Consider the following 13502-nt stretch of genomic DNA (forward strand, 5'->3'; position numbering starts at 1 on the left):
TAGTATAAAATATGGGTTTGGCCCCTTAAAACCTTTCATTAAAAGATAGTTATGATAAATGTAATAATCAACAAATTGTTCAGGTAATTTGCCTTGGTAGAGGATAACTGTCATCTCAATATTACATCACAAAAACAACAAGTGGGGGAATGAAAAAACGCCACCTTTTTTTTTTTAACCTTATAAACAAATCCTAACAAACTCTATTGTTGATAGTTTGGTAGAGAGACTTTAGCTGTGTATTCCATTTCTCAACAGCAGCATACTTCTTTGTTCCCTTTGACCTGTCCCAGCGCTCTAGCAGCCGGTTCACTTGATCTATGTGCCCATGGATTCTGTTATCCAATATTAGTGACACCAACAGCTGCTCAACGTCTTGCTCAGGCACATTAAGCTCCTAAACAAGACAAGAAGCATGTTCAGCTCATAATTTGTACTTACCATGAAATAGCAATTTCAGACAGAAGATCAGCACAGGAGGCCAAAAGACAAAAGGAAGAAAAAAGAAAAACAGAAGCAGAGTACAGGGAGATGCACCCAAATGTTGATCACACACAGAAGCAAAGAGAAAAGAACAGGGTAAAGAGTTAGCAGTAGCTCGGGGGTCAGGAGACATCATGTTTTGATCTGTAATCTATAACTATCTACCTAGGCAAGCAGCTGTTCTTATTTGCCTTTAAGTTACCATGTAATTCCACTTTAATTAACAATATAAGTTAGTATCATACAAGGACTTCTCAAAAACCACTACAACTGACAATATCAATTAGCATCACACAAAGAATTTGCAGCAACCACACATAAGACAGACCATCTGTGCATGAATTGTCATGCCAGGTCATTGACATGTATATTGGCATGCCCCATCTAGTTGTTATGAGCTCAGTCTAATTTAAACCAGTTGATAAATTTACTAATGTTGTCTTTGAGTAGGGAATTTGTAGATGGAATTTAATTTGTGTGTGTGTGTGAATTAAAAATATAACAAAATCCTTGTTTGTATGAAGTATTGTAAGAAATTGTAAATTTCAAGGGAGGATTTATAGTTGGGAGTTAGGGGCTCAAATCCTGGATGAAAATTCGTACAACCATGAAATCTCTTTTTTTCCCTCACCTTATCCCTTCATCTTTGACCCATTGCTTCTATCTCCCCAGCTTTATTTCTTCTCTCCATCTCTATCTCAATCTCATCACCTCAGTCTAGCAGTTGGAGAAGGTTTTTATTTTTTATTTTTTTGTTTGATAGGTTAATATAAAAAGAAAGACACCCTCAGCACATGGATATGTACTGGTGTAATAAAAATATATAAAAGTACCGCAATCAATAAAATCCAACAAACTAGTGAAAGAATGACTACTTAGAGAAGCCATCCAATCATACAAAAGTCACAGGAAAAGAGATTTCACAGCCGGCCTGAACTTTCCAAGCCTTCGAACATTCGACTTTACTTTCCTTCCAAAAAAGCCCACATAAGACAGGAATATCCTAGCAGCAAGAGAAGGTTTTGAGGGGGAAGATAACAAATTATGGCGTCAAGGGTTTTGGACAGCAGTGGTCTGGCCAGATTGAAACCCACAGGGGCCAAGGGCAGCATAGGTGGTCGGGTTGTGTTGAGGGGTCTTTGGGAGGATTTGGCTGATGAAGGGAGCTTGAGGTGCACGGGTCTATTCAGTTGAATGGAGGGGTTGGGTTCAATTGAGGGGGGTGTGGTCTAAGTCTTTTTCAGGCATAAGTAGGTTTGGCCATGGCTAGCAGTTGTGTAGTTTTTTATTGGGGTTTCAGATTGGGTGTTGTTTGTTTGTTGAGGGTGCTAGCTTTGGTTTATTGACCGGGGGTTTGATGATTGGAGGTGAATGGGTTTGATTGGGAGTTGCAATTTGCCATGTGTAAATGGAGTTTTTATTATCTTGGTGGTTAAAGCAAAGGCTTTCTTTTTTTCTTTTTTTTATGATGTAGGATAACTTCACTCAAATTTACACTCCGTAGAGGAATACTATACAACAATCTTCATTGTTAATCAAATTCCTATAGGCAACTGATCCCACCCACTAGAACTAGTTACTGGGTAATCCAAGGGCTTTTCACCTCTGATGGGCTACGCAGTTTATCCTCATGCCCAAGAGGCTAAAGCAAAGGCATTCTCACAAGCCTTAAATTACAGCAAACAACATATCCAACTATGGGAATATGCACAAGGGAAGCCTAAAAATCACAACAAATGATTTGTCAACTTAAAAACCAAACAAGTGAAGGGGAACAAGTGAAGGGGGGGTTTTGATTGCCTAGATTAGCTATTGCTTTCTCAAATAGAGTCTATAACGTTTATGAATAACATTTGGTGATCATGCTTTATTTATTTAGGAGTTGCACTGATGCTCTATTCTGTTGTGTATATAGGGTTACGTTACAAAAACAAAAGAAATACCTGGGATTTCCTTCCAAACAATAAAATCAGTAATTAGTGGGACTTTGAATGATGGGGCTGTAAGGGCACTCATATCAGCGCATGTATAATGAAAAAAAGTATAAAATTTACACAGTTTTGCCTAAGAATGACCCACATCAGAATGTATATAATTGAATAAATTTACAAGTTTACTATAGTAACATTGTAAATTTACACAGACACTATTAATTTTGCATTTAGTTATTTATTCTTTTTTTACATATCCCAAAGATGAAGGAAGAGAATGGACGGTGGTTGTGTGAGAAGAAAGATAAACAATTCTATAAAATCAAGAAAATTTGATATTTTAATGAAAAGTAGTGTAAAATAGACAATTTGATGTGGTGTGTTTTGAAAAATGAGTATGTAAAATAGAATAAGTAAGTTCTTATGCTAAAATAGATAAGAATTTTTGCACTAGCTCTAAACCCAATTGTTTTAGACTTTCCATGCAAATATCAATCACTTTATTTCATCCAAACACAATGTAAGGGGTTTGAATAAGGGCCAAAATATCCATTTCCATTAACATCTACAAAAATATGCAAAGTTCGTTACAAAAAGTGAACACGTGCAAGTACTTTTTACAAAAACTGAACCAATGACAGAGCACTCGATAGCTTATTAATCCAGCTATTAGGACTACTTACGAGCCGGACCAATCAAATGTGAATAGTAGAGACTAAAAAAATTAGGAAAAGGAAATTGAAAGAAAAAAAGGGCAATGGAAAGCAATGGCTACCTTAGATATGAATGGGATCCTGATCCTTGTATAAGGTTTGATGAGCTTGAGCAGGACTTGAGTTCTAATATTTTTCAAAAGATCCTCGATATAATTTCTGATAAATGGATCATCCATAATAGTTCTTCTGTTACTCTGGACATCAATATTTTCCAAAAATCCTCTTAGGTGAGAAAGAGAAGTAGAAAAGGAATAATATATAATTAGGCATGTAAGCTTAGCATAATATGAGGGATGATAGCTCTTTAAACTTACCTTCAGGATTTTCTCAAATTCCAATATTTCATTCCGTTGATAGGCTGCTATTAGATTTGTCATTGCCAAAATTTCTGGGTCATTTTTGTATCTGCAAATTAGCATTTATAAGTGGTCAACATGAAGAAAAAGACAGACAAACCTTGCCAACCCACTCAAAGAATCAAATTCCAACCAAGAAAGAGACAGAGAGGAGACTGAAGATTACGTAGATGCAACATAGGAATCAGATAGAGGACTTACGGCTTAGCCTCCTGCCCATCGAATGGATTAACCTCAGACTCCATCAGCATGTTGGCAAGAACCAGATATCTGATGCATCAAACAGGAATCAGGCAAACATGTTAAATAAAAGTTCAAAGATTAACAGAAATTTTTAGTTCTAACTTTCTGTTTAGGTCTATAGATATCAGGATCTAAATTTCTAATCTTCCATAAATTATTCCCCACCACAGTCCACTACTAGGATGGGAGAACATCTATAGTTTAAAAAGACATGCATTGTATTTATGCCAAAAAAGATGCATAATTACCTTAAAGATGCATACATTCTCTACATAAAAGGATAGTTTAATATATCATGCATAACTATTTTTTCATTGAAAACAACATGTTTGGAATCAATGATTAAAAAAGATTCCATATACGCACTTCAAGCATTGGATTCGCCGCTGATTTCCAGCTTCATCATAGTTTTTAAAAGCTTCAAAGAAATCAGTAGCTGCTTCTGCCCACTGGCGCTCCGCCATGTGCATTTTACCTCCGCATTCGTGAATTATCCCCATTATCCTTGGATGGGGTATGGCTGATTTGATCATAAGTGCTTGTTGATAAAGTTGCTGCAACAAATCCACATAGAATCTCAGTCAACATAACATGCACAAAAAGGAATAACTAAAAAGAGACTGCATCAACTTGAAAGGGCTCAAAGTTGAAACTGCAGCCAAAATGATACAAAAAAAAACAAAAAAAACAAAAAAACAAAATCAATTAGGAATATGGCACAAGACCTACTGTTGATTCACCACACTACTTAGATAAGATAAAATTTGTAAAAATTGTAAACCTTCTACAACAACTGCAACTCTCAGCACAATCTGAAGAATACCATAAAATAAACTCCAATAAAACATAATATATAAGACAAAAATAGGCAATACATAGACAAAGATCAGTTCTAAAAACCCTCCTTCCCATTTAAGTTCAAAATATAAAGATGACCTTTGGCTACATCAATCCCATGATCTAAATCACAACTCAACCGCAAATCATATCTTCCTTTTTCTTTAATTAGTAATAAAATTTCATTGATGAAGAGGATCAACCTTACGCAAACATAAGACAGCCTAAACATTTACAAGATGTGTGGTTTCCACATCCTCAAATGTGCACTGATTCCTTTCTCTCCACATTAGGCATACAGGGGCTAGAGGAAGAATTTTTTCCAAACCAATTCCTCCAACCAGGTAGAATATTGATAATACTCATCGGCAATACCCACTGAACCCTAGAAACAAAGAAGACATAGGTCCATATAGCATATACAGCAAACAACAAATGATCCACAGTCTCACCACTATATCTACATAAGCAGCACCACCCTACAACGGCGATTCCTCTTCATGATATTGTCACATGTTAAATTCTTTCCCCAAGCTACTGTCCGAACAAAAGTGTGACCCTTTTAGGAGCCTTATGTCACCAAATACTTTTCTTTAATTCCTTTTTATCCTGTGTTTCCTTTTTAAAGATGCGCACATGTTTTCCTTACATACCAATCTGATATAAATTCAGAAATCACATGTTTAGTGGAACTTTAATGCTTTCATGAAATAGCAAAGTTTCATTTTCCTAATGTCATTTTTTAATATTTAAAAAAATTCCTCCATTTGAAACCTTTTCTATGACTTAACACCAACAAATTCATCAAGATTGTTGAAAGACATGGTCAGAAACACGACTGAAGAAAGAGCACATAACCTCCCTCTGAATACAAGCACCAATAATAAAATCAGAAAGTTAAACTTCAGAAAACAGACGGTCCAGACCTTGAGTTTCTTGTTATTCTTGGTCTCAGTGTACATTTGAATCTCTATCGCGTATACCTCCAAAAGTTGGGTTCCTTTCTTGTGGTCATCACTACCATCTTCTTTTCGACAAGATTTGTGAAGCTCCTTCAAAATCTGTGTTGAGAAATTATAAGCTATGTTGTAATATATATATTGAGAGAACGTTGAAGTATAACATTATAACCGCCCAATACCTTACTCATCCGTCCATATTCACCCATGTCAAACCAAATCTTGCAAAGCTTGAGATTTGTTTTAAACCATAGTCTCTGCACAACATAGAGTGATAAAGTCAAAACTTGAACTCCCTAACAAGAAACTCACCGTGGATTAGGGTAAGATGACCTCTAACCTCATTTTTCGCTTCTTCAAGGGCCTTCAATGTTGTCTGGTAGAACTCTTGCAAAAGCCCAAAGTTCTGACTAGCTGACCCAGAAACAAAATCCATGATGCTATTTATACATTTTTCACTATAGTTTCGTGTCACAGCTGACTTAATGTAGGTCAACATTTCCCGATATGCTTGCATCATTTCTTCATACTTCCCTAACCGATAATAAAGCTTGACTGTTTGTTTTAGAGCCTTAAATCCCCTGAAAAAAAAAAAAAACATAGAAATCCTTACCTATATGCAATGATTGCATATTCCAAATATATTCTATAAAGTTTCCAGGTAAAGTCATCTCCAGGCATGCAAACAAGCAATAGAAACAAATGTTGCAATGGAAAGCATGCACAGATATAGAAAGCATCTCAAGAAAATAAATATGAAAAAAATCACATTAAAAAAAATTTTTGTTTTCTTTATTGACACACCCCCAAAAAATTTGGGAGGAAGGCTTTGTTGTTGTTGTTGTTGTTGTTGTATAAGTTAGTGCACACCCAATGGGTCTTGAACCCACAACCTTATCTCCATCTTGTTCTTAAAAGAGGAGGAAATGCTATTTGCTATAATTTTTCTGCAATAATTTACACTTAATTACGTGATTATCTAATTTTCATAAGTTTAAAAACTTCAGTAAATAGAAGTGCACAAACCTAGTACAGAAGAAGCATGCATGAGAATCTCAGAAACTTTTAAGATCTAAAATCACAAAGACCCAGAAAGTCCAAAAATGAACTAATACAAAAGTTACTAGTTGCCATCAGCCAATCAAACAATGCTCTCAAAATCATCGTCACCGAGCCACACAGCCAAGAATTATAGTAAATAACAGAAAAGCTTTTTGACTCAAAATTGACACTACGCTTTGGTGAGCCACATAAGTTCAAAATTCAATACATCAGCACCAATTACACTAGGCTTACAAGTGTAATGGTGAAAAAAAAAATACACAACAAGAAGTTACAGAAACAAAAACAAAAACACATCAGTATCATATAAAGCAAGACTGAGATTACAGAGAAGATTACACATGGGAGGCATAAATAATTGTGGAATTCTTCTATTTCTATCTCCAGGCTATTTTTCTATTCAATAAGCAAAGGAAATTCCAATAATAAGATTCTCACCACTCTGCCTTCTCTGCCTCCATGTGTACTACTTCAGAAAAACCAGCCAATGCACCTTCTGGATCAGTTTCAACCAAACCTAGAAAAATACGGACCAAAAGGCAAAAATGAGGATATCAATATTGTAGGAGCACAAGGCTCCTATATGAAACAAGTTAAAAAAGAAAAGAAAAAAAAGAGGCTCCTATATGAAACAATAATGACCAATCTCAATCACAGCAGGAAATTAGGGAGGAGAGATAATGATACCTTCATGGTAGACACCTTACAATTTTACAAAATAATTTGTTGAAAAAATAAAAAGATAAATTTTGGATCTAACTGCAACTATTCTCCACCCCCCCCCCCCCCTCTCCCCCCAAAAAAAATGATTAACAGTACCACCAATAGAGAAAAAAAAGGGATCTAACCAGCAGCATATCAAATGGGCTCATGTTCCTAAATACAAGTTGATCAATAAAAATACCCAACATTTTAGTAAATTCAGGAACTGAAAATGGAATATTTTTAAAGGAGATTCCTGTTGCCTCATTTTCTTAAACAAGTTCTCAATTTCAAACTTTAACAAAACATATATATATATATATATATTGACTTTGCCAAAATAACAATTATTTTAAAGAGAATTTTTAAAGCAAATTTTGAACTGCAAATTCATACATGTAAAATAATATTGCACAAACCCATTTATCCTCCAATTTTACAAGTACCAAATATTTTTTTTAAAAGAACTTCCAAATATTGTATCATAGTATAACATCATCTGTAATTTTAATAATTTATAAATCTTGATTAATGTCCAATATCTGTAAACATGCAATGCTCAGGCTTCTCAACCTTGATTAGGAACATATTAAACAGCTCTATGCAAGAAAAAATTAATATCTTATAAGTTATAACTGCATGTTAAATTCCAAATCTCACAAGCTTTTCCAAATATCTAAATGCTTATAAGGGAAACAAAGAAAGAGAGAACAAACCAATTAGAAGTACCTTTTGCATTGTAGTATTGATTCTCAATGTCAACATCTTGCTCCTCTTGCTCCTCCTCCGAGTACTCAAATCCGTAATCTTCCATGTCCGCATCTACACAAGTGAAGAATAGTAAATCCACAATACAAATTTTATCTTTTTCTTTTTCCTTTACCCCCTAAGAGCAAATGGGTCAATTCTAAATTGGACTTATTCTTTCAAATTAAAAATAACAATATGAACAATACAAATCAAGCATTTGTAAGTGCACACAAATAATGATTTGCATAAACAATCCAAAGAAGCAACATGAATGTTACCTATTAATCATTTTCAAGTTACTATAAAAAATCATGAAACTCACAACTAGAGAAAGTTTAGACATTGTTTCAAGCTAACCCACTAACATTCAACAATTCCCCACCCAAAACCAAAACCAAAGAAAACCCTTTTCTTTTATAAAGTTTAGGCATTGTTTTATAAAAAAAAAAAAAAAAAATTTGTTTTCAATGGAACGAGGTTTACATATTAAGCACACAACATTGACAGAAACACAGAAAGAAAAATAAATTAAATTTTTTTTTAAAAATCTCAAAGTTAATTTGGGCCCTATAAATTGTCCTAGAAAAATTAATATTCACCAGCTCGTCTTTGAGCTCCCGAAGGTAACTAAAAAAGGAGTAATAATAAAATAAAATAAAAAACATAATTCCTTTCGTTTTCATCAATTTTCTACTCAACAAAACAGAGCATTGGAGTGAATCTTCACAAACAAAAGATATACAAAAGCTTACCGGAACCCATTGTCGATGGAGGTGCTTAAAGATCGTGTTTAGGGCTTTCGTATTCTTAGGGCTCTCTTTCGCTCTCTCTCTCTCTCTCTAACTCGAAATCGATCGGAGAGCAGAGACTGAGAGAGGTTCTAGAATCCGGTGAACATGCCCCGTTTGTGATTTTTAATTTATACTACTGTTTTTAATGCTCGGTTCCGGGTTTCGGGCTTGGCCCACATCAAGGCCTCATTTGGAACTTTTTTTTTTTTTTTGGAGTTTCTAGTTGAATTCCAATTTTTCATATTAAGCGTCCATTTGGAATGCTTAGGAGTTGTTTGGATTTCTTGATTTCCATCACTCAATTCTCATCACCCATAACCCAAAATCAATGGACCCCATAGGCCAGTGCTTGTTTGGATGTCCTAACTCAGTGATATACCCATCATACAAATCTTTAGATTTTGAATGATGAGAGAGCGAATTTGGAAACAACTTTTTGGAGTTTCTAAAAACAGAAACATAAGTAACGTGGCATTTTGTGTAATTTTTAGCAAGTATTAGGGCTCACAATCAGACAATGTCAACTCAGTTTTCAGACTCCATGTGCCAACACTATGCTACCAATGGCTCTAATGACCCAATTAAACAAAACACCTACCACAGTTATCACACACATCACTTCCACAATCAGACAATGGGGCCCGCATTTTGGGGTTTTTGTAATTGAAAACCATGACCGGGTTAAGGTGTCAAACAAGAGTAGGTGATTTTTGGGGTATTTTAGAGGTTGTTTGGATTTCTTGATTTCCATCACCCATCATCCATCACCCAATTCTCATCACCCATAACCCAAAATCAGTGGACGTCCTAACTCAGTGATATACGCATCATTCAAATCTCTGGATTTTGAGTGATGAGAGAGCAAATTCGGAAACAACTTTTTGGAGTTTTTGAAAACGGAAACATGAGTAACGTGGCATTTTGTGTAATTTTTAGCAAGTATTGGGGCCCAAAGTCAGACAATGTCAACTCAGTTTTCAGACTCCATGTGCCAACACTGTGCTACCAATGGCTCTAATGACCCAATTAAACAAAACACCTACCACAGTTATCACACACATCACTTCCACAATCAGACAATGGGGCCCGCATTTTAGGGTTTTAGTAATTGAAAACCATGATCGGGTTAAGGTGTCAAGCAAGAGTAGGTGATTTTTGGGGTATTTTAGAGGTTGTTTGGATTTCTTGATTTCCATCACCCATCATCCATCACCCAATTCTCATTACCCATAACCCAAAATCAGTGGACGTCCTAACTCAGTGATATACCCATCATTCAAATCTCTGGATTTTGAGTGATGAGAGAGTGAATTCGAAAACAACTTTTTGGAGTTTTTTGAAAACGGAAACATGAGTAACGTGGCATTTTGTGTAGTTTTTAGCAATATTGGGGCCCACAATCAGACAATGTCAACTCAGTTTTCAGACTCTATGTGCCAACACTGTGCTACCAATGGCTCTAATGACCCAATTAAACAAAACACCTACCACAGTTATCACACACATCACTTCCACAATCAGACAATAGGGCCCGTGTTTTGGGGTTTTTGTAATTGAAAACCATGACCGGGTTAAGGTGCCAAACAAGAGTGGGTGATTTTTAGGGTATTTTAAGTGATGAGTGATTAGTTATCACACACATCACTTCCACAGTCAGACAATGGGGCCCGCATTTTGGGGTTTTTGTAATTGAAAACCATGACCGGGCTAAGATGCCAAACAAGAGTGGGTGATTTTTGGGGTATTTTAAGTGATGAGTATTGAGTGATGAGTGACGAAAATTGAGTGAGAAGTGAGGAGTGATGGTTTCCAAAAAACCAAACAGCCCTTTATTTTGCCCCTGCATTTGTGTTTTTTTTTTCCTGGACCAGCACCTCTTGCACTGTTCATGAGACATAAATAGTGCAAATAGGCCAATGAATAGTAATTTCATTAATGAACAGTAACTAAAAAATTATTTTTTATTATTTTCAGTTTTCAGCAAAATAAGCGAATCCCAGACAGACCCTAAAATTTGAGTTTATATGACTCAAGTTCCAAATAAGTCCACATAACTAATATGTGTCATTTTTTATATCATAACAAATATGCTTGCAAAAATAGCATAATGGAAAAAAAAAAAAAAAAAAAAACTAGAGAGTTGAAACTTTACTGTTCTCTTCTTTGATGTATATAATATTTTTTTGGAAAATTATAGTTCTCTACTTAAATGTAAACACAAGGTTGTATTGACTTATTAAGTTTGAGCAATATTATCTTTTCCAATGAAAAGTCTTCAATTTAATTTAATTTGAAAATTGTGGGACACAGAAATTTAATAAGGTGATAATGCCACGTGTCATATCCGAGGTCGAGCAGGTTGATACAGTTCCGAGGGGACCATACCCTCGGACGGCTAGGCTGGGGAGGCAAGCCTTGGCCTTGTCAATGGCATACTACCAGAGGAGGTCACACTGTAGAGGAATAAATTCAGAGAGGGGGTTAGCTCTGACGCATTTGAAGGAATGGTAGCTGCCACCACATCTAATGCACCCCACCAAACCCCTTGGCTGCATTTATGTGGAGAAGACTCTTGAACAGTACTGTCTTGGTTACTGCAACTCATAGAAGATTTGGGAAGGCGTCTGATGGGATAAGCACTCAATTAGTGGCCTACATGATCAACAAATGGAGAGCCAAGATCAGCTGAAAGAAGCTATATAATATAAGAGATCCTCCTTGAGAATCTCGGAGAGAGAAATACTGTAACAAATCTTCCTTGAGATCAATCTAATACAAGTATTTGTCCTCGGACCTTGGCCGAGGACCAGTATTTCTTCATTGTTCCTTGTGTTTTTCTTCTTCTTCAACTATGCTAGGTTGTTTGATTCAGTTCCCACCTCTACAAATTCATTGTATTACGTCAGCTCATCCGTGACACCTACAATTGGCGCCGTCTATGGGAAACTTCACTTAATCTACACACCTTTAAGGAGAACGCCAAAGGATGTCCAGCAGTGAAGGATCTGTGAGTACCTAGGTGGATGGACCAGTTTGTAAACTTGGAAAACCGCCTGGACCGTGAGTTAGCTAAGTCTAAGTCCAGGAGCCCGAAACCAGCCCATTCCAGTCAACATAGCCACAGTCATTCGAGATCGCGGAGCAATCTTTCAAATGAGACCGTTGGCCTGAGACAAGAGGTGAACCATCGACGTAGGTGAGTAAGGCAGAACCAGAGAAATCAACAAAGTAGGAGCCTCACTGTGAGCTCAGGCTCTAGTTCGAAGCTAGAACAGAGCTGGCGTAGGAGAAGTAGGACCCCTCCAAGCGAAACGAAAACTGATCCTTCCAAAGATTTGCACAGAGAAAGGTGGCACAGGCCTACCCCTTGGGGAGATAGGGGTAGGGACACCATGAGCAAGGCCCTTTCCCAGGTATCCAAGTCGCCCTTCACGAGGCGAATCGAGAGGGCCGAATTGCCCAAACGCTTCGCGCAACCCACCTTCACCGTTTACAATGGGAGGACCGATCCCATAGAGCACGTTAGCTATTTCAATCAGAAGATGGCCATATACACTAGAAACGAGACTTTGATGTGCAAGGTGTTCCCCTCCAGCCTTGGCCCCGTGGCTATGAGATGGTTCGATAGACTACATGAAAGGTCCATTAATTCCTACGAGGAGCTCATCAGAGCTTTTGGTGCAAGGTTTGTTATGTACAATAAAGTGCCGAGGACATTGGACTCCCTGCTAGCGTTATCGATGAGAGAAGGAGAAACCTTGAAGACCTACTCAGATAGGTATTGGGAACTGTACAACAAATTAGACGGGGACTTTAAGGACGTTGCAGTACGCACCTTCAAGAGCGGGCTACCCACCAAGTCCGGCCTATGGGAAGTCCGACCTCTGGGAGTCCCTCATCATGAAACCTACTCAGACCATGAAACAGTTGATGAACTGAATAGACGAGTATAAGAAGGTAGAAGATGACCGAGCACAAATTAAGGGAAAGGCAAAGGGCTTCCATGACCGAAAGGATAATCGCTTCAATAAGACAATAGGAAATGGCCCAAGGAAAACTTCCTCAATCAGGGACAACTGAGCGAGGTCCAACTGGTCAACTCAGTGTTCAAGGTCCCAATCCACCAAATACTGCAGAAGATCCGAAATGAGCCTTACTTCACTTGGCCATACAAGATGGGTGAAGACTCGACCCGAAGAAATTAGTTAGTGTATTGCCAATATCATCAAGATAAGGGGCATACCACTGAGGAGTGCAAAACCCTACGATCATACTTAAACCGTCTACTTATGGAAGGAAAGCTGAGAGAGTTCACGAACGAGACCTCGGCACAAAGAGGAGCCTCACATCAGGGATACCAAGGAGGGCAAGCACCACGGCCCCCCTTAGGGACTATTCATGTTATCCTCGCCAAACCTGAACAGACATTGGCCACATCAACAGGGGTGATGTCCGTATCTCCACCAATTACCAACTTCAACCGAGAAAACCTCTGCAAGAGGGCCAGGATAGGACCCAGTTTGGTCATGGGTTTTTCTAACAAAGACCTAGTTGGCACTGTTGGATAATCAGGTGTTTGTATCGCATATAAAACATATGCAGCGGAAATTTAACGGATCTACTTCATACACAATCGATAACATACACTATGTAAGTTTTAGAATTTAAGAAC

General features: G+C 37.2%; 2 protein-coding genes across 2 annotated transcripts; one reads left to right on the top strand and one right to left on the bottom strand.

Annotated features, from left to right (window-relative positions):
* On the bottom strand, positions 1–8948 carry LOC142610918 (COP9 signalosome complex subunit 2-like). The gene is made up of 11 exons (XM_075782904.1): positions 8792–8948; positions 8019–8111; positions 7026–7104; positions 5866–6106; positions 5708–5782; positions 5493–5627; positions 4096–4283; positions 3688–3756; positions 3445–3535; positions 3190–3324; positions 1–397 (listed from the first exon to the last, which is right to left on the bottom strand). The coding sequence occupies exons 1-11, from the start codon at positions 8799–8801 to the stop codon at positions 194–196; spliced, it is 1320 nt and encodes a 439-aa protein (XP_075639019.1). The 5' UTR covers positions 8802–8948; the 3' UTR covers positions 1–193.
* A 3274-nt stretch (positions 8949–12222) lies between these two features.
* On the top strand, positions 12223–12783 carry LOC142609071 (uncharacterized). The gene has a single exon (XM_075780706.1). The coding sequence runs from the start codon at positions 12223–12225 to the stop codon at positions 12781–12783; it is 561 nt and encodes a 186-aa protein (XP_075636821.1).
* The last annotated feature ends 719 nt before the right edge of the window (positions 12784–13502 follow it).

Source organism: Castanea sativa, chromosome 9 (genome assembly GCF_040712315.1).
Source record: "Castanea sativa cultivar Marrone di Chiusa Pesio chromosome 9, ASM4071231v1".
Classification (NCBI taxonomy): Eukaryota; Viridiplantae; Streptophyta; class Magnoliopsida; order Fagales; family Fagaceae; genus Castanea; species Castanea sativa.